General features: G+C 38.4%; 1 protein-coding gene across 1 annotated transcript in view; it reads left to right on the top strand.

Moving 5' to 3' along the window:
• Positions 1–11,596: 11,596 nt before the first annotated feature.
• LOC101287442 (solute carrier family 22 member 10) overlaps positions 11,597–21,711 on the top strand; it is a 38,442-nt gene continuing 28,327 nt past the window's right edge. The window contains exons 1-2 of the mRNA XM_004264248.1: positions 11,597–11,998; positions 12,928–13,031. Coding sequence (XP_004264296.1) covers positions 11,597–11,998; positions 12,928–13,031 — 506 coding nt within the window. The remainder of the gene's footprint in view (positions 11,999–12,927; positions 13,032–21,711) is intronic.

Genomic DNA, 21,711 nt, shown 5'->3' with positions numbered 1-21,711 from the left:
GGACAGTATGGAAGTTCCTTAAAAAACTAAAAATAGAACTGCCATATGACCCAGAAATCCCACTACTGGGCATATACCCTGAGAAAACCATAATTCAAAAAGAGTCATGAACCACAATATTCATTGCACCACTATTTACAATAGCCAGGGTATGGAAGCCAACTAAGTGTCCATTCACAGACGAATGGATTAAGATGTGGCACATATATTCAATGGAATATTACTCAGCCATAAAAGGAAATGAAATTGAGTTATTTGTAGTGAGGTGGATGGACCTAGAGTCTGTCATACAGAGTGAAGTAAGTCAGAAAGAGGAAAACAAATATCGTATGCTAATATATATATATATAGAATCTAAAAAAAAGGGAGGGGGTTTGAAGAACTAGGGGCTGGATAGGAATAAAGATGCAGAAGTAGTGAATGGACATGAGAACATGGGGAGGGGGATGAAGTGAGGGAGTGGCATGGACATATATACACCACCAAATGTAAAATAGATAGCTAGTGGGAAGCAGCCACACAGCACAGGGAGATCAGCTTGGTACTTTGTGTCCACCCAGACTGGTGGGATAGGGAATGTGGGAGGGAGTTGCATGAGGGAGGAGATATGGGGATATATGTATATGTATAGCTGATTCACTTTGTTATACAGCAGAAACTAACACGAGATTGTAAAGCAATTTTACTACAGTAAAGATGTAAAAAAAAAATTAAGAAGAATTTTAAAAAATTAATATTTATATTTCACATATATTAAAAAACATGTTTTTAGTGAAATCTAATAGTTAAAAGCAAACAATTGGGGCTTCCCTGGTGGCGCAGTGGTTGAGAGTCCGCCTGCCGATGCAGGGGACATGGGTTCGTGCCCCAGTCCGGGAAGATCCCACATGCCCGTGAGCCATGGCCGCTGAAACTGCGCATCCAGAGCCTGTGCTCCGCAACGGGAGAGGCCACAACAGTGAGAGGCCCGCGTACTGCAAAAAAAAAAAAAGAAAAAAGAAAACAATTAATTTTAAAACTCTTTGTAACATTTTTAGAGTCTAGTTTTTATTCTAATATTATGAGTCCTTTTAAGGAAAGAAGTATAATAAACACTGGATTTTTAAAGAAATTGCTCAAGGGACACTGAACAGTTACTGAGAGAAATGCGAGAGACTAAAAAATATGAAAAGATGGTCAAGCTCAATAATAACAAAATTAGAAAATTAAAATTTTTATGTCACTTAAAACTTATGAGGTTCATCAGATTAAAGTGGAACAGTATTATAGAGGATGTGGGAAAACCAAAATTTCTGGGGGTACTTGCAGTTGTATAATTAGGCACAATCTTTATGAGGCTATTTTAAAAATACAACTAAATTAAAAGGGCTTAACCTTTATTTTAGAAACTGAATGGGAAGAACTTAACCTTAAAGAAGTAATTAATGAAAAGGAATAGAATGCATGTACTAGGCTGCTCATAAATGAAAGTTTCAAAGTAAAACTGAAAATGACCTTAATTTTCTCATTTAATAAATTCAAATATATCCATCCAAACTGCTTTCACTTCTGTCATTACAAAGGATAACTGTATGCATTGAAGAGGGGGAAAAAAAGAACATGTTAAGTTAGGAAATGAGGAAAAACCCAAAATGTATAACAGGACACTATTCTTATGGCCAGAAATAAAGTTCTATATATTTAGCCAAGATATTAACAGTATCTATGTGTGTTAATACAGCCTAGATCTTATGTGAAGTAAAATTTTATTTCCAACTTTTTCTGTGAAGAATTTTTAATTCTATAGTGATAGAAAATAAAAGAACTATTTTCCATAGTGGAAAGAAAAGATTATTTGTGCATATTTGCCAATTTCCTTGTCCTTGGGGAAAGAAGTCGTAGTTTTCTATAATGGGGCTTACAGGAGCCCCATCTCACCACCCTTTCCTGCCTCTATGAATCTAAAGCTGGGACGTTCCAGAACCCAATTTATGGCAAGTCCTGGCCAAGCTGGCCAATAGACCCACTTCTTCCAACAACTACTCATTTCAGCTTGTGGAGGCTCAGCAGCCCCTCCTAACCCTGACCCCTCTTCCTTAGGCACTCATCAGACCCCCCCTTGAATCAAGCTCCCATTCCTTATCCTGCCAAGGTGCCCCTCTGGGGACATCTACTCTAAGGCCAGGGATCACCCAAAGGCTCCCTGAATATCCCCCCTCCCTGAAAAAAATTCTGAATAGACTGGCCTTTCCCTACACAGGACCCTTCTCTGTGAGGCTGGGAAGTGCATGGAGTTGTGCAGGCAGGGGAAGAGGTTGCTGATAAAGATGTCAATCCCATCCCATCTGTGCTCCTTGAAACTGCCACGTGTCACCTACACAACTCAGTGAACTTAGGTATGTGGTTTGAGGTAACTTCTCTCCATTTTGCACTTTGGACTCAAATCACTGAATGTGGTTGCTCACTTTTCCCAGTAAATGTGAGACTGTAACTCCAAAGTAAATCCTTGGAATTCCCTGGCAATTCTACTATATTTGCAGGATGATTTAACCCTAACTTTAGAGCAGGACCAGTCTTCCAGTTTATGTACCCAGTCCTCTCTCCTCAGACTTACAACACTGCTTCTCCTACAGGTGTACTACCTGATGGGCACCCAGTTAGTTATCTCAATAAGGGTAAAAATAACAGAGGAGACCTCATTTTTACTCATATCTTTACCCACAAACTCTGCATTTTTTCATTTGCACAGCATGACCTTCTCCTGACCAAAGCCAAACATTTCATTTTTAAAGGAATCTCATTTCCCCACATCTACTCAAAGACTTGGCTTCTATGAATATCTCTATTCTCTCTTCAACATCCCTCTTTCCCTGGTTACTAAACTTTATGAGTTTTGTTCATCTCCATCTTGTCCAAGTTTTTGCTTTTCTTTTTTTAAAAATTTAATTATAGAACTTACTTATCTACAGAAAACAATTTTTTAAAAGACACTCATATATACACCATATACACAAAAATTAAACAGGTATTACTAGTTCATAGTACAGAGCTTTCCTTAAGAAAGGAGGAAGGAGGAAGGCTCTGATGCTGGGGATGATAGACTAAGCATACTGGCTCTGGTCTCTTTGACTAAATGCACCTTGAAACCTGAAAGAAAGCAGTGCAGGAATGCCCCAGGCTAAACAAATCACAGGGTCAGCACAAGGTCCCACCCATCAGCAAACAGGCTGCTTAAAGACTTCCTGAGCCCACAGCCACTTCTAAACACACCACTCGACACAGCACTGTCCACCAGAGGGCCAAGACCCAGCTCCACCCATCAGTGGGTAGGTACCAGCCCCTCCCACCAGGAAGCTTGTACAAGCCTCTAGACCAGTCTCACCCACCAGGAGGCAAACACCAGAAGCAAGAAAACTACAGTCCTTCAGCCTATAGCATTGAGTTTGCAAACACAGGTCAGAGATGAGCCTGGGGCCAGCTGGTCCCTGGCCCTAGGTTGACGAGAAAGGAGTGTACTCCTGGGACATATAGGACATCCGCTAGAGAGGGCCACTTCTCCAAGTCGAGAAATGTAGCTAAGCTACTACATACACAAAATGCAAATACAACTTTAAACAAAATGAGACGCCTAAAGCATATGTTCCAGATGAAGGAACAAGATAAAACACCAGAAGAACAACTAAGTAAAGTGCAGATAGGCAATCTACCTGAGAAAGAGTTCAGAATAACGATCAAAGATGATCCAAGAACTCAGGAAAAGAATGAATGCAAAGAGTGAGAAGTTACAGGAAGTTTTTAGCAAAGAGTTAGAAAATACAAAGAATAACCAGAGATGAAGAATACAATACCTGAAATTTAGAATACACTAGAAGGAATCAATCACAGAATAAATGAGGCAGAAGACCAAATCAATGAGCTGGAAGACGGAGTGGTGGAAAGACTGCCACAGAACAGAATAAAGAAAAAAGTTGAAAAGAAATGAGGATAGTTTAAGAGACCTCTGGTACAATGTCAAACACAGCAACATTAGAATTATAGGGGTCACAGAAGGAGAAGAGAGAGAGAAGGGCCTGAGAAAATATTTGAAGAGATAATAGCTGAAAACTTCCCTAACATGGGAAAAGAAACAGTCACCCAAGTCCAGAAAGCACAGAGTCCCATACAGGATTAACCCAAGGAGCAACACGTCAAGACACATAGCAATTAAACTGACAAAAATGAAAGACAAAGAGAAAATATTAAAAGCAATAAGGGAAAAGCAACAAATAACACCCAACAGAATACTCATAAGACTATCAGCTGATTTTTCAGCAGGAACTCTGCAGGCCAGAAGGAAGTTGCACAATTTAGTTAAAGTAATGAAAGGGAAGAAACTACAACCAAGAATACTCTACCCAGCATGGCTCTCATTCGGATTTGACAGAGAAATCAAAAGCTTTACAGATAAACAAAAGCTAAGAGAATTCGGCACCACCAGACCAGTTTTACAACAAATGCTAAAGGATCTTCTCTAAGTGAAATACAAAAGGCCACAGCTCGAAACAAGAAACTTACAAAATGGGGAAGCTCACCAATAAAGGCAAACATACAGTAAAGGCAGGCAATCATCCACACACAAATATGATATCAAAACCAGTAAACATGAGAGGAGGAGAGTACAAATGCAGGATATTGGAAATGCATTTCAAATGAAGAGATCAGCAATGTAAAACAATCTTGTATACATATAGACTGCTATATCAAAACCTCATGGTAACTGCAAACGAAAAATCTATAATATACTGCAAAAAAGAAAAGTGAATCCAAGCAAATCACAAGAGAAGAGAACACAAGAGGAAAGGAAAAAAAAAGGCATACAAAAACAAATCTGAAACAAGTAACAAAACAGCAATAAGAATATATATATGGATAATTACCTTAAATGTAAACAGATGAAATGCTCCAAATAAAAGAGATAGACTGGCTGAATGGATACAAAACAAGACCCATATATATGTTGTCCATAAGAGCCCCACTTCAGATCTAGAGACACAAATGGACTGAAAGTAAGGGGATGGAAAATGGTATTCCATGCAATTGGAAATCAAAAGTAAGGTGAAGTAGCAATACTTATATCAGACGAAATAGACTTTAAAATGAAGACTGTTAAAACTAAAGACAAAGGAAGACATGACAAAATGATCAAGGGATCAGTACAAGAAGAGGATATAACAATTGTAAATATATGTGCACCCAACATAGGAGCACCTCAATATATAAGGCAAACACAAACAGTCATAAAAGGAGACATTGACGGTAACACAATAATAGTGGGGGACTTTAACACCCCACTTACATCAATGGAAGTTCATCTAGACAAAAAACAAAAAATCAATAAGGAAACAGGTCTTAAGTGACACATTAGACCAGATAGACTTGATATTTATAGAGTATTCCATCCAAAAGCAGCAGAATACACATTCTTTTCAAGTGCAAATAGAACATTCTTCAGAATTGGTCACATGTTGGGCCACAAAGGAAGTCTTGGTAAATTTAAGAAAATTGAAATCATATTAAGCAACTTCTCCAACCACAAGGCTATGAGGTTAGGAGTCAACTACAAGAAAAAAATTGTGAAAAACACAAACACATGTAGTCTAAACAATATGCTACTAAACAACAAATGGATCACTTGGAAATCAAAGAGGAAATTAAAAAATACCTAGAGACAAATGAAAACAAAAACATGACAATCTACCACCTATGGGACACAGCAAAAGCAGTTCTAAGAGGGAACTTTATAGTGATACAAGTTTACCTTAGGAAAAAAGAAAAATCTCAAATAACCATCCTAACCTTACACCTAAAGCAAATAGAGAAATGAAAACAAAACCCAGTGTTAGTAGAAGGAAAGAAATCATAAAAATCAGAGCAGAAATAAATGAAAGACTAAGAAAACAATAGAAAAGATCAATGAAACCAAAAGCTGGTTCTTTGAAAAGATAAACAAAATTGAAAAACCTTTAGCCAGACACATCAAGAAAAAAAAAGAAAGACAGCCCAAATCAGTAAAATTAGAAATGAAAAATGAGAACTTACAACAGACACCACAGAAATACAAAAGAACGTAACAGAGTACTACAGGCAATTACATGCCAATAAAATGGAAAACCTAGAAGAAATGGACCGATTCTTAGAAAGGTACACTCTCCCAAGACAGAACTAGGAAGAAATAGAAAATATGAATAGGCAAATTACAAGTATTGAAATTGAATCTGTGATTTAAAAACTCCCAATAAACAAAAGTCCAGGACCAGCTGGCTTCACAGGTGAATTCTATCAAACATTTGGGGAAGAATTAACACCTATCCTTCTGAAATTATTTTTAAAAATTGCAGAGGAAGGAACACTTTTAAACTCATTCTATGAGGTCCCCATCACCCTGATACCAAAATCAGACAAAGATACTACACAAAAAAGGAAATGACAGGCCGATATCACTGATTAATACAGATATACAAATCCTCCACAAAATACTAGCAAATCAAATTCAACAATACAATATAAGGATCATACACCATAATCAAGTGGGATTTATCCTAGGGATGCAAGGATTTTTCAATATCCACAAATCAATCAGTGTGATACTCTACATTAACAAACTGAAGAATAAAAACCATATGATCATCTCAATAGAGGCAGAAAAAGCTCTTGATAAAATTCAACATCCATTTATGATAAAAAACTCTCCAGAAAGTGGGCATAGAGAGAACCAACCTCAACATAATAAAGGCCATATATGACAAACCCACAGCTAACATCATACTCAATGGTGAAAAGCTGAAAGCATTACCTCTACGATCAGGAACAAGAAAAGGATGTCCACTCTTGCCAATATTATTCAACATAGTTTTGGAAGTCCTAACCACAGCAATCAGAGAAGGAAAAGAAATAAAAGGGATTCAGACTGGAAAAGAAGAAGTAAAACTGTCACTGTTTGCAAATGACATGATACTATACATAGACAATCCTAAAGATGTACCATAAAACCACTAGAGCTCATCAATGAATTTGGTAATGCAGCAGGATACAAAATTAATGCAGAGAAATCTGTTGCATTTTTATACACTAACCATGAAAGATTAGAAATAGAAATTAAGGAAACAATCCCATTTACCATCACATCAAAAAGAATAAAATACCTAGGAATAAACCCACCTAAGGAGGCAAAAGACCTGTACTCTGAAAACTATAAGACACCGATGAAGGAAATCAAAGATGACACAAACAGATGGAAAGATATATGGTGTTCTTGGATTGAAAGAATCAATATTGCCAGAATGACTATACTACCCAAAGCAATCTACAGACTCAATGCAATACTTATCAAACTACCAATGGCATTTTTCACAGAACAAGAACAAAATATTTTAAAATTTATATGGAAACACAAGAGACCACCAACAAAGCAATCTTGAGAAAGAAAAACAGAGCTGGAGGAATCAGGCTCCCTGACTTCAGACTATACTACAAAGATACAGGAATCAAAACAGTATGACATGCACATCAAAACAGAAATATAGATCAATGGAACAGGATAGAAAGCCCAGAGGTAAACCCATGCATCTATGGTCAATTAATCTAAGACAAAGGAGGCAAGACTATACCATGGTGGAAAGACAGTCTCTTCAATAAGTGGTGCTGGGAAAACTGGACAGCTACATGTAAAAGAATGAAATTAGAACATTCTCTAACACCATACACAAAGGTAAACTCAAAATGGATTGAAAACCTAAATGTAAAACAGGATACCACAAAACTCCTAGAGGAAAATATAGGTAGGACACTCTTTGACATAAATTGCAGCAATATCTTTTTGGGTCCACCTCCTAGAGTAATGGATTTAAAAACAAAAATAAACAAATGGGACCAAATTAAACTTAAAAGGTTTTGCACAGCAAAGGAAACCATAAACAAAATAAAAAGACAACATACATAGTGGGAGAAAATTTTTGCAAATGATGCAACCAACAAGGGATTAATCTCCAAAATATACAAACAACACATATAGCTCAATATCAAAAAACAAACAACCCAATCAAAAAAATGAGCCCAAGATCTAAATGGACATTTCTCCAAAGAAGACATACAGGTGGCCAAAAGGCACATGAAGTGATGCTCCACATCGATAATTATTAGAGAAATGCAAATCAAAAGTACGATGAGGTATCACCTCACACCATTCAGAATGGCCATCATCAAAAAAGTCTACAAGTAGCAAATGCTGAAAAGAGTGTTGAGAAAAAGAAACCCTCCTACACTGTGGGTGGGATTGTAAATTAGTACAGCCACTATGGAGAACAGTATGGAGGTTCTGCAAGAAACTAATATAGAGCTAAGATATTATCCTGCGATCCCACTCCTGGGCATATATCTGGAGAAAATCATAATTTGAAAAAATACATGCACCCCATGTAAATAGCAGTACTATTTACAATAGGCAAGACATGGAAGCAACCTAAATGTCCATCAACATATGAATGGATATGTATGTGTATAAACATATATATATGTATGTATATAAACATATATATAATGGAATATTACTCAACCATAAAAAAGAATGAAATAATACCATTTGCAGCAAAATGGATGGACCTAGAAATTGTCATACTAAGTGCAGTAAACTGGACAGAGAAAGATAAATATCATATGACATCGTTTATATGTGTGATCTAAAAAAAGAGATGCAAATGAACTTATTTCCAAAATGGAAAGAGACTCACAGACATAGAACACAAACTTATGGTTACCAAAGGGGAAAGGGGGTGGGGGGAGAGATAACTTAGGAGGTTGGGATTAACATATACACACTACTATATATGAAATAGATAACAAACAAGGACCTACTCTATAGCACCGGGAACTATATTCAATATTCTGTAATAACAGATAAGTGTTATTATATAGTTTCTAGTCCCTTGTTACAGTGATCTGTGTTTCTACTGATGTATTTTCTTAATTCCTTTAGCATCTTTATTACCTCCTTTTAGAACTGGGGTTGTAATAGACTGGTGAGGTCTGCTTTGTTATTTGTTCTCTCAGAGGATCTCTCATGTTCTTTTAATTAGGAGTAGTTCCTCTGAATTTTCATTTTACTTAACTTTCTCTATCTCTATGAATTTAGGGGAAACAGTTATGTATTGTGCTGTTGAAGGGGTGTTTTAGATGGGCGCATACTGGTGTAGACCCTGTGTGTCCAATATCTTTGGTTCAAGGGCTGGTTTGTAATGGATGCTAGCCATGTCTTCTCTCAGGTTGGTGCGGTTGGTTTTGGAGGATCTAAAGCCAGTCCAGAGTGAGGCAGGAATTCCTCTCTGCTCCATGCCTATCACCATGCTCTCATGGGTGGGTCTGCTCCCCAGTTTTTGGAGTAGAAGCTCTGAAAGTCAGGTTCCATCTGGTTTCTTTCCCCTTGAGTGCATGCCCTGCCCCAAAAGAGGGGAGTATGGAAGCAATAGAGGTCCGTGTGCTCACAGAGAACTGAAGCACTGCCTGTGTTGGTGTCCACAGCTCCACTCAGATGCACCCCATCCTTTTCCCTGATGTGTTCATCCCAGATCTAGTGCAAGGCTGTGGTGTGGAGTGGCCAGGCTGGCGCGTTCACTGGACTGGGGCTTGGGGTCAGGGCGCTATGGCTGCAGGAATTGAGGTGGCTGCACTTCTGTCAGGTATATGGGCTGCCTCACTGGCAGTATTCTCCCAGCACCTCTCTGCCCTAGATGCAGCAGTAAGATGTGCTGTGGAGTGAGTGGGGGTGGGATGTTTGCCCCCTCAGATTGGGGAGTGCAGCGAGGCGGTAGCTGCCAGTTCAAAGTTCTGTCCACCCTGATTATTGGAGCCAAAATGTGTGCTCTCCTTGTGTGTAGGGTCAAGCCTCCTCCAGCTCATCTATCTGTCCCAGAGGTTCTCCCAGCCACCAAGAGGTCTTGTCTCATCCATGCAGGAACCCAGATTGGGATGTCCAGGCTGTGACTCAACCAGATAGCTCCTCAGGGTGAGGGTCTGCCCCTGCAAAATTTCCCTCTTACTTGAAGATCCCTTTCCAGGGCTGGGATCCTGACTATAGGCATTTTTTTCTGTCTTCCTCTGTTACGTGGAAATCTTTCTTGAAGCTTTGTTTGTTTAGGAGTTCTTCTGACAATTTGCATTCAGTATTCTGTGAGAATTATTCCACATGTTGATGTATTTTTCATGTGTGTAAGGATTGGTGAGCTCCACATCCTCCCACTGCACCATTTTGATCCCTCCCCTCTATATAGCAACTTTTAAATGACAAAGGTTAAATAATGGAAAACAGATCACTAGATGCCAAAGGTAGGAAAGGGAATGACGGGAGCAAGGGTTGGTGGTACATTTATAAGAGTACTAAAACAGGATTTCCTGTGGAGAGGGAATTATTCAGTATCTGGGCTATGGCGGTGGACACAGGAAGCTACGGGTGATAACACTATACAGTTCTAATTACATGCACACACAAACACAAGTACAGGAAAACCTGACTGGGGAGATCTGAATAAGATCAGTAGACTGTGTCACTCTCAATATCTTCGCTGTGATTATTATACTATAATTTTATAAATATTATTATTGGGGCAAACTGAGTGGAGTGCACGCAGATTCTCATTATATTTTTTCTTGCTACTGCATGTGAATCTTCAATAATACCAATAAACACTTCAATTAAAAGTATACCAGATTGGAAGTTGTAGCATGTAAACTGTAAGTATAAGAAACCTGGAACTGTTATATTAATATAAGTAAAATACATGCTGGAAATCGAGAAGCATTACTAGACGTAAAGAGGCCAGGAGCATCTTGATAAAGTGACGAATTCATCAGGATTCTGACCGGTAACGCATAAAAGATCCTTAATATATTCTGTAAGGGAAAACCTCAGAAGATAAATCCTTAGGTGAGCTCACCTCTCTTTCTCCACTATCTTTATTTGAAGGAATTTAAAATTATTTTGAGTTCTGGGTGTGACTGAAACTGAAGCACATATCAGTTGCTAAAAGGTAGCAATTGCACCATATTCCACTATGCTTTAATTAGAAACAAAGGATTATATTTTGTTAATTATTGTAACTTAAAGTCAGTATAAACAAGAAAAACACTTGTTTCTGTTCTTTCCCCAGAAAAATCATAAAGCATTCACTTCTGTGTCTCTCAAATTCCATTTTCTGGAAATGACTAAAGACTGTAGCAGGCATATTTTAGATTATTTAGAGACCATGTACACGCCAAAGTCCAATGTTGATTTCACAGAATCACTGAGAAGAAGCACGTTAAGTGAGTAAACCTTTAAACAGATTTAATGTTCATCAGATAGAAGTATCTTTGGTAAATAATTTTCTCTATGACTTTACTTAAAAAACTAATACCTTGTGATTCCAGACAGATTGGGGAAACTGCTTCCGATGTTCTGTTGCAGTAGTGAAGTGACGAGAACCATTGATGAGAAACTGATGTGAGGTCACATAGATTTAGTGTGAGTTAATGAAAGGAAACATTTTTCCCCCTTTGAACTTACCTCTACAAATTCATTGTGAGTTTTCTTGAAAATTGCCTCTTCACAATGGCTTTTGAGGAGCTTCTGAATGAAGTTGGTGGCCTGGGAAAATTCCAGATCCTTCAGATGGTTTTCGTTCTTCCTCCGGTCATGATAGCAGCCTGTCACATACTGCTGGAAAACTTCACTGCAGCCATTCCTGGTCATCGCTGCTGGGTCCCCATCCTTGATAACGACACTGTCTCTGATAATGACACTGGGATCTTCAGCCCTGATGTCCTCCTGAGAATCTTCATCCCGTTGGATTCTAACTTGAAACCAGAGAAATGTCATCGTTTCCTCCTCCCCCAGTGGCAGCTCCTTCAACTGAACGGGACTTTCCCCAACATGAGTGACCTGGACACGGAACCCTGTGTGGACGGCTGGGTGTATGACCGAAGCTCCTTCTCCTCCACCATCGTGACTGAGGTAAAGGCCCCATTTACCTCTTCTGAGTACGTGGTGTGGGTGTTTAGAATAACATGAATAGGCACTGTTCAAATATTCAGTTACTGAGTAGCTAGTATAACCAGCTCTCTTTTATTCTTTCAGTGATTGTTTATCTTTTTAATTGCCAAACACTTACATTACAACTGAGGATGATGAAATCAACAAACTGCTCATGAATTTTACTATCACAAAGCTTAAAATTTAATGTGAAGATTGACGTTTAGACAAGGACATACTTGATATAATGTGTGAAACATTATTCTTATTTATTATTTTTTTTTTTGTGGTACGCGGGCCTCTCACTGTTGTGGCCTCTCCCATTGCGGAGCACAGGCTCTGGACGCGCAGGCCCAGCGGCCATGGCTCACGGGCCCAGCCTCTCCGTGGCATGAGGGATCCTCCCGGACCGGGGCACGAACCCGTGTCCCCTGCATCGGCAGGCGGACTCCCAACCACCGCGCCACCAGGGAAGTCCTGAAAAATTATTCTTGGTCACTTGTTCTCAGTCTAGTTGCAATTGGAAATATTTGTATTAACTTAAAAAAATTCCTTTTCCTGACTAATTGTCAGAGAAACAAATCAGAATGTATTTCACTATAGGTGTGATCCAGGCATCAATGATTAAAAAAAAATAAACAAACCTCAATTTTTCCAATGTGTGACAAAGATTGAGAACCACTGAGGTATGCAGTGCTCAGTCAATATGAAGACTGCCCCTGGTATAACCTGGTAGAGTGAGCTGAGGATCTAGCGAAAGCCATGCTTAAGCTGAGACATGAATGATACAGATGAGTAGATGTAGTAAAGGAAACCAGAGGGCGTGTTCACTGAGGGCTATTGGAGTCAGTGCGCATCGAATGGTAAAAGATGCTGTGAAGCTCCTCTGTGCTGGTTTCCTTCTCTTCCAGTGGGACCTCGTATGTGATTATCAGTCACAGAAACCAGTGGTTCAATCCTTATTCATGGCTGGAATGCTGGTGGGGGGCCTCATATATGGCCATCTCTCAGACAGGTGAGTTTCTCCAGATCACTGCTGCCCTTCCTCTGTGGTGTTTTCACAGTTTATGATTAATTGCTTCATAAAGATTCTTTATTGAGTACCAATATACAATTTATACTGTTGTGGGTTGTCTTGGTTCCAAGGGAGCTATAGATGGAAATGCAGAATTAGAATCATTGTGATGAGTGTCATTTTGTTGCCACAGAGCTCTCTGTACTGGTCACAGAAATGGCCTCTTCGTAAGATCTGGGTGCATTTCAGAATAGTAGTTTGAGGTGAGTTACCATAAACTTCATTTATAAAGGTGAGAAGGAGTTACCAATGGGAAGTGAGAGGAAGGTGCTTCAAGATAGGAGGTTCTGCCTGTTTGAAGGAACAGCATTGTAGGCCTTTCCCAAGGATTCAGTGAGCTAAATGTTTGTGGGTTCTCACATTAGTCCTCATATCATGGTTACCCCACTGTAATTAGTATTGATTTCTATAAAATTTGTGTGCTCAGTGAGATGGTACTGAAGTTGAATTAGAAATAATTGTGGCTATAATCTGTATGTTTAATTTTGTAAGAGATAAAAAGCCTCATTAGAGGTAATACTTTCAACAATATAAGGTAACTAATCTATAGAACTCAGGAGTCATAATTTTTGGAGTCAGAAGTTTGAGTTACCCTGTGCCTGGCAGGGGTCATCCAAAAGTAAGAGGACCAGCATGGCTGCCACATACTCAAGTCTCCCATAGGGGAAATGGGAGGCTTAAAGTACCCCTTGTCATCTGTAAGCCTAACGTCCTTTAATCTTACAGCTGAAAATTGTGGACTCTGAATGTGTCACCTCTCGAATCATGATTCTGTTCTATTGGTATATCTGTCTCTTTATATGCCAGTACCATACTCTTTTGATTATTATAGCTTTGTAATATAGCTTGAAATAGACAGTGTTCTGCTTCTAGCTTGGATCTTCTTTGTCAGGATTGCTTTGACTATTTGGGTTCATTTGTGATTTCATATAAATTTTTGGACAGTTTTTTTCTGTTTCTGTGAAAGATGCCACTGGAATTTTGATAGATATTGCACTTAATCTATAGATGGCTCTGGGTAGTGTGAACATTTTAAAAATATTAATTTTTCTCATCCATGAACATAAGTTCTTTCCATTTATTTTTGTCCACTTCAATTTCTTTCATCATCTTGTTTTTTTCAGTGTCCAGATCTTTCATCTCCTTAATCATTTTATTGTTTTTGATGCTATAGTAAATGGGATTGTTTCTTTTATTACTGTTTTCAGATATTTCATTGTTGGTATATAGAAATGTGTTTGATTTTCATAAGTTGATTTTGTTTCCTGCAACTGTACTGAATTTGTAGATAAGTTCTAAGAAAGTTTTTGATTGAGTCTTCAGGGTTTTCTATATACAAGTTCATATCATCTGTAACAAAAAGAATATAATTCCTTCTTTCCCATTTGAATACATTTTACTTCTTTTTCTTGTCTGATAGCTCTGATTAGGACTTCCAAGATTATGCTGATAGGAGTGGTGTGAGTGGGCTCCCTTTATTCCCTTGAACTTAGAGGAAAATCTTGCAAACTGTCACTACTGAGTATGATGTTATCTGAAGGCTTGTCATATATCACTTTTATTGTGTTGAGTTATGTTTCTTCTACACCCAATTAATCGAGCATTTTTATCACGAAAGGATATTGTATTATATAAATGGATTTTTCTTTATCTTTTGAAATGATCATATGATTTTTAACTTTCATTCCATTAATATAGTGTATCACGTATATTGATTTCTATATGTTGAACTCCTTGCATCTTAGGGATGAATCACACTTCAACATATTGTATGACCCTTTTAATGTGCTGTTAAATTTGGTTTGCTATTATTTTGATGAGAAATTTTTTGCATCTATATTCATCAGAGATGTTGGACTGTAGTTTTCTTGTTGTGTCCTTATCTGATTTTGATATCTTGAAAATGGTGGTCTTCTAAAATGAGTTTGACCATAATTCAAAAAGATACATGTACCACAAAGTTCATTGAAGCACTATTTACAATAGCCAGAACATGGCAGCAACCTAAATGTCCATCGACAGATGAATGGATGAAGAATATGTGGCACATATATACAATGAAATATTACTCAGCCATGAAAAGGAACGAAATTGAGTTATTTGTAAGGTGGATGGACCTAGAGTCTGTCATACACAGTAAAGTAAGTCAGAAAAACAACAGGAAAATGTATGCTAGCACACATGTATGGAAACTAAAATAATGGTACTGATGAACCTAGTGGCAGGGCAGGAATAAAGACGCAGACGTAGAGAACAGACTTGAGGACACAGGGGGAAGGGGAAGCTGGGACGAAGTGAGAGAGTAGCATTAACATATACACTACCAAATGTAAAATGGATGGCTAATGGGAAGCTGCTGCATAGCACAGGGAGATCAGCTCGGTGCTTGGTGATGACCTAGAGGGGTGCAATAGGGAGGGTGGGAGGGAGGCTCAAGAGGGAAGGGATGGGGGATATATGTATACATATAGCTGATTCACTTTGTTGTACAGCAGAAACTAACACAACATTGTACAGTAATTATACTTCAATAAAGATACTAAATAAATAAATAAATAAAATGAGTTTGAGACTGTATTCTCCTCTTTAGTGTTTTGGAAATGTTTGAGAAGAGTTGGTGTTTATTCTTCAAATATTTGTAAGAATTCACCTGTTAAATTATCAGGTCTTTTAAAAAAAGTTTAAATATAGTCAATTTATAGTATTGTATTAGTTTCAAGTACATAAAATTGTGATTCAATATTTTTATAGATTATATTCCATTTAAAGTTATTACAAATTAACAGCTACATTTACCTGTGCTCTACAATTTATCCTTGTGGCTTATGTATTTTAGTCATAGTAGTTTATGTCTCTTAATCTCATCCCCTATCTTGCTTCCCCCTCCCTTCCCTTGCCCCATTGGTAACCACTAGTTTGTGAGTCTGTTTCTGTATAATTACATAATTCATTTGTATTATTTTTTAGATTCCACATATAAATGAAAGCACAGAGTATTTGTCTTTTTCTGTCTGACTTTTTTCTCTAAGCATAATACTCTGTAGGCCCATCCACAGTGTTGCAAATTTTAGAATTTCCTTCTTTTTTTTTTTTTGCGGTACGCAGGCCTCTCACTGTTGTGGCCTCTCTCATTGCGGAGCACAGGCTCCGGATGCGCAGGCTCAGCGGCCATGGCTTATGGGCCCAGCCGCTCCGCAGCATATGGGATCTTCCCGGACCAGGGCACGAACCCGTGTCCCCTGCATCGGCAGGCAGACTCTCTACCACTGCGCCACCAGGGAAGCCCCTCCTTCTTTTTTATCATTGAGTAATATTCCATTGTATGTAGATATATGTGTGTGTGTATATATATATATATATAATATCTTCTTCATTCATTCGTCTGTTGATGGACACTTAGGTTGCTTTCATATCTTTTCTATTGTAAATAATGCTGCTATGAACATTTGTATGCACTTATCTTTTTGAATGGTGTATTGTTTCTTTTCAGATATGTATCCAGAAGTGATATTGCTGGATCATACAGTAGTCTATTTCTAGTTTTTTGAGGAAACTCCATACTGTTTTACATAGTTTCTGCACCAATTCACATTCCCACCAACAATGTATAAAAGTTCCCTTTTCTCCGTATTTTCACCAAGAGTTGTTGTTTGTGGTCTGTTTCATGATAAGTATTTGATAGCTTTGAAGTGATATCTCATTGTGATTTGGATTTGCATTATCTGATGATTCCTAGTGTTGAGTATCTTTTCATGTGCCAGTTGGTCATCTGTTTTTGTATTTGGAAAAATGTCTAATTAGTTCTTCTGCCCATTTTTATATAGGGTTGTTTACTTTTCTTGATATTGAGTTATATATGTTGTTTAAATATTTTGGACATTTTCTTTTGAGGATGGGTGAGGTTTTGATTAGTGATTCAATATCTTTCATCATTATTGGTGTGTTCAGATACTGAACTTGCTAATGTTTCTGTCTTGGTAGATTGTATGTTTCTAGAAATTTTTACCTTTATTCTAGGTTATCCACATTGTCACTTATAAATATCTGCAGTAGCCTCTTTGTATCTCTGTAGTATCAGCTGTAATCTATCTGCTTTCATTTTAAATTTTTTAATTTAAATATTCTCTCATTTTCTTAGTCAAATAAGTTTCTCAATCTTGTTTGCTTTTTCAAAAAATCGCGACTTGGTTTTGTTGATGGTTTCTATTGTTTTCCTAGTTTCTATTTTATTTATTTCTGAACTGCTATTAGTTATTTCTTTCCTTCTGCTAACATTGGGCTTAGTGTCTCCTCTTTTCCAGTTCCTTCAGGTGTAAATTAATGTTATTTGAGAGATTTCTTTTTTTAAAACATCTTTATTGAACTATAATTGCTTTACATTGTTGTGTTAGTTTCTGCTGTATAAAAAAGTGAATCAGCTATACATATACATATATCCCCAATCCCCTCCCTCTTCATCTCCCTCCCACCCTCCCTATCCCACACCTTTAGGTGGACACAAAGCACTGAGCTGATCTCCCTGTGTTATGCAGCTGCTTCCGACTAGCTATCTGTTTAACATTTGATAGTGTATATATGTCAATGCTACTCTGTCACTTCTTCCCAGCTTACCTTTCCCCCTCACCATGTCCTCAAGTTCATTCTCTACATCTCCATCTTTATTCCTGTCCTTCCCCCAGGTTCTTCAGAACCATTTGGTTTTTTTAAGATTCCAAACATATGTGTTAGCCTACGGTATTTGTTTTTCTCTTTCTGATTTACTTCACTCTGTATGACAGATTCTAGGTCCATCCACATCACTACAAATAACTCATTTTCATTTCTTTTGATGGCTGAGTAATATTCCATTGTATATATGTGCCACATCCCATTTATCCATTCATCTGTCGATGGACACTTAGGTTGCTTCCATGTCCTGGCTACTGTAAATAGTGCTGCAATGAACATTGTGGTACAAGACTCATTGAATTATGGTTTTTTCATAGTGTATCCCCAATAGTGGGATTGCTGGATCATATGGTAGTTTTATTTTTAGTTTATTTTTTAAATTTTTTTTATATTTAGTTTTTTAAGGAACCTCCATACTGTTTTCCATAGTGGCTGTATCAATTTACATTCCCACCAACAGTGCAAGAGGGTTCCCTTGTCTCCACACCTTCTCCAGCATTGTTTGTAGATTTTTTTGATGTTGGCCTCACACCTGACTGGTGTGAGGTGATACCTCATTGTAGTTTTGATTTGCATTTCTCTAATGATTAGTGATGTTGAGTATCCTTTCATGTGTTTGTTGGCAATCTGTATATCTTCTTTTTTTTTTTTTAACATCTTTATTGGAGTATAATTGCTTTACAATGGTGTGTTCACTTTCTGTTTTATAACAAAGTGAGTCAGTTATACATATACATATGTCCCCATATCTCTTCCCTCTTGCATCTCCCTCCCTCCCACTCTACCTCTCCCACCCTGCTAGGTGGTCACAAAGCACCGAGCTGATCTCCCTGTGCTATGTGGCTGCTTCCCACTAGCTATTTGTTTTACGTTTGGTGGTGTATATAGGTTCATGCCACTCTCTCACTTTGTCCCAGCTTACCCTTCCCCCTCCCCGTATCCTCAAGTCAATTCTCTAGTAGGTCTGCATCTTTATTCCTGTCTTGCCCCTAAGTTCTTCTGACCATTTTTTTTTCTTAGATTCCGTGTATATATGTGTTAGCATACGGTATTTGTTTTTCTCTTTCTGACTTAATTCACTCTGTATGACAGATTCTAGGTCCATCCACCTCACTACAAATATCTCAATTTCATTTATTTTTATGGCTGAGTAATATTCCATTGTATATATCTGCCACATCTTCCTTATCCATTCATCTGATGATGGACAGTTAGGTTGCTTCCATGTCCTGGCTATTGTAAATAGAGCTGCAGTGAACATTTTGGTACATGACTCTTTTTGAATTATGGTTTTCTCAGGGTATATGCCCAGTAGTGGGATTGCTGGGTCGTATGGTAGTTCTATTTGTAGTTTTTTACTGTTCTCCACAGTGGCTGTATCAATTTACATTCCCACCAACAGTGCAAGAGGGTGCCCTTTTCTCCACACCCTCTCCAGCATTTATTGTTTCTAGATTTTTTGATGATGTCCATGCTGATTGGTGTGAGATGATATCTCATTGTAGTTTTTTTTTTTTGGGGGGGGTACACGGGCCCATTTTTTCTAGGTATTTTTTGATTTCCTCTTTGATTTCTTCAGTGATCTCTTGGTTGTTTAGTAGTGTATTGTTTACCCTCCATGTGTTTGTATTTTTTATGGATTTTTCCATGTAATTGATATCTTGTCTCATAGCGTTGTGGTCAGAAAACATACTTGATACAATTTCAATTTTCTTAAATTTACTAAGGCTTTATTTGCAGCCCAAGATATGATCTATCCTGGAGAATGTTCCATTAGCACTTGAGAAGAAAGTGTATTGTGTTGTTTTTGTATGGCATGTCCTATAAATATCTATTAAGTCCATCTTGTTTAATGTATCATTTAAAGCTTGTGTTTCCTTATTTGTTTTCATTTTGGATGATCTGTCCATTGGTGATAGTGGGGTGTTAAAGTCCCCTACTATGATTGTGTTACTGTTGATTTTCCCTCTCACGGCTGTTAGCATTTGCCTTATGTATTGAGGTGCTCCTATGTTGGGTGCATAAATATTTACAATTGTTATATCTTCTTCTTTGATTGATCCCTTGATCATTATGTACTGTCCTTCTTCGTCTCTTGTAATACTCTTTACTTTAAAATCTATTTTGTCTGATATGAGAATGGCTACTCCAGCTTTCTTTTGATTTCCATTTGCATGAAATATCTTTTTCTATCCCCTCACTTTCAGTCTGAATGTGTCCCTAGGTCTGAAGGGGGTCTCTTGTAGACCGCATATATACGGGTCTTATTTTCATATCCGTTCAGCCAGTTTATATCTTTTGATTGGAGCATTTAATCCTTTTACATTTTAAGTAATTATTGATATGTATGTTCCTATTACCATTTTCTTAATTGTTTTGCATTTGTCCTTGTAGGTCTTTTCCTTCCCTTGTGTTTCCTGCCTAGAGAAATTCCTTTAGCATTTGTACAGCTGGTTTGGTGATGCCAAATTCTGTTAATTTTTTGCTTGTCTGTAAAGGTTTAATTTATCTGTTGAATCTGAATGAGATCCTTACTGGGATCTTGGTTGTAGATTTTCCCCTTTCATCACTTTAAATATATCCTACCACTTCCTCCTGGCTTGCAGAATTTCTGCTGAAAGATCACCTGTTCAACTTATGGGGATTCCCTTGTATGTTATTTGTTGCTTTTCCCTTGCTGCTTTTAATATTTTTTCTTGGTATTTAATTTTTGATAGTTAGATTAATATGTCTTGGCGTGTTTCTCCTTGGAATTATCCTGTATGGAGTCTCTGCACTTCCTGGACTTGATTGACTATTTCCTTTTCCATATTAGGGAAAGTTTCAACTATAATCTCTTCAAATATTTTCTCAGACCCTTTCTTTTTGTTTACTACTTCTGGGACCCCTATAATTCAAATGGTAGTGCATTTAATGTTGCCCCAGATGTTTCTGATACTGTCCTCAATTCTTTTCATTGTTTTTTCTTTATTCTGCTCTGCAGCAGTTATTTACATTATTTTATCTTCCAGGTCACTTATCCGTTCTTCTGCCTCAATTTTTCTGCTATTGATTGATGCAGGGTTCATCAACTTGATTGTGGGGATTTAGTCCACTGCTCCTGAGGCTGCACGGAGAAATTTCCCTTTCTCTTCTTTGTTCGCACAGCTCCTGGGGTTCAGCTTTGGTTTTGGCCACACCTCTGGATGTATGTCGCTCTCAGGCATCTGTTCCCCACAGGAAGGAAGGGGTTAAAGCAGTGGCTGATTAGGGGGCTCTTGCTTACTCATGCCAGGAGCAGAGAGGGGTACGGTAGTTTTAACTGGAATGCGGGGTGAGCCTGTGGTGGCAGAGGTCACCGTGATGTTGCAACAGCCTGAGGTGTGTAGTGTTTTCTCCTCGGGAAGTTGTCCCTGGATCACGAGACCTGGCAGTGGTGTGCTGCACATGTTCCTGGGGGAGTGTGTGTGGATAGTGACCTGTGCTTGCACACAGGATTCTTTGTGGCTGCAGCAGCAGTGTTAGCATTTCTTTCCTGTCTCTGGAGCTCGTTTAGGCAGTGCTCTGCCTTCTGTGGGCAGACAGGGAAGGAATCCCCTCTCCTCACGCACCCTGAAACAATGGTCTCTTGCCTCTTTGGCAGGTCCAGACTTTTCCCGGACTCCCTCCCAGCTAGCTGTGGTGCACTAGCCCTCTTCAAGCTGCGTTCATGCAGCCAACCCCAGTCCTCCCCCTGGGATCTGACCTCTGAAGCCCAAGCCTCAGTTCCCAGCCCCCACCCGCCCTGGGGGGTGAGCAGACAATCCTCTCAGGCTGATGAGTGCTGGTCAGCACTGATCCTCTGTGTGGGAATCTCTCTGCTTTGCCCTCTGCATCCTTGTTGCTAAGCTCTCCTCTGGATCTCTGAAGCTTCTCCCCCCCCACTCCCTGTCTCTGCCAGTGAAGAGGCTTCTTAGTGTTGGAAACTTTTCCT

This window comes from Orcinus orca, chromosome 8 (genome assembly GCF_937001465.1).
Source record: "Orcinus orca chromosome 8, mOrcOrc1.1, whole genome shotgun sequence".
Taxonomy (NCBI): Eukaryota; Metazoa; Chordata; class Mammalia; order Artiodactyla; family Delphinidae; genus Orcinus; species Orcinus orca.
This window is presented reverse-complemented; position numbering and strand designations above follow the sequence as displayed.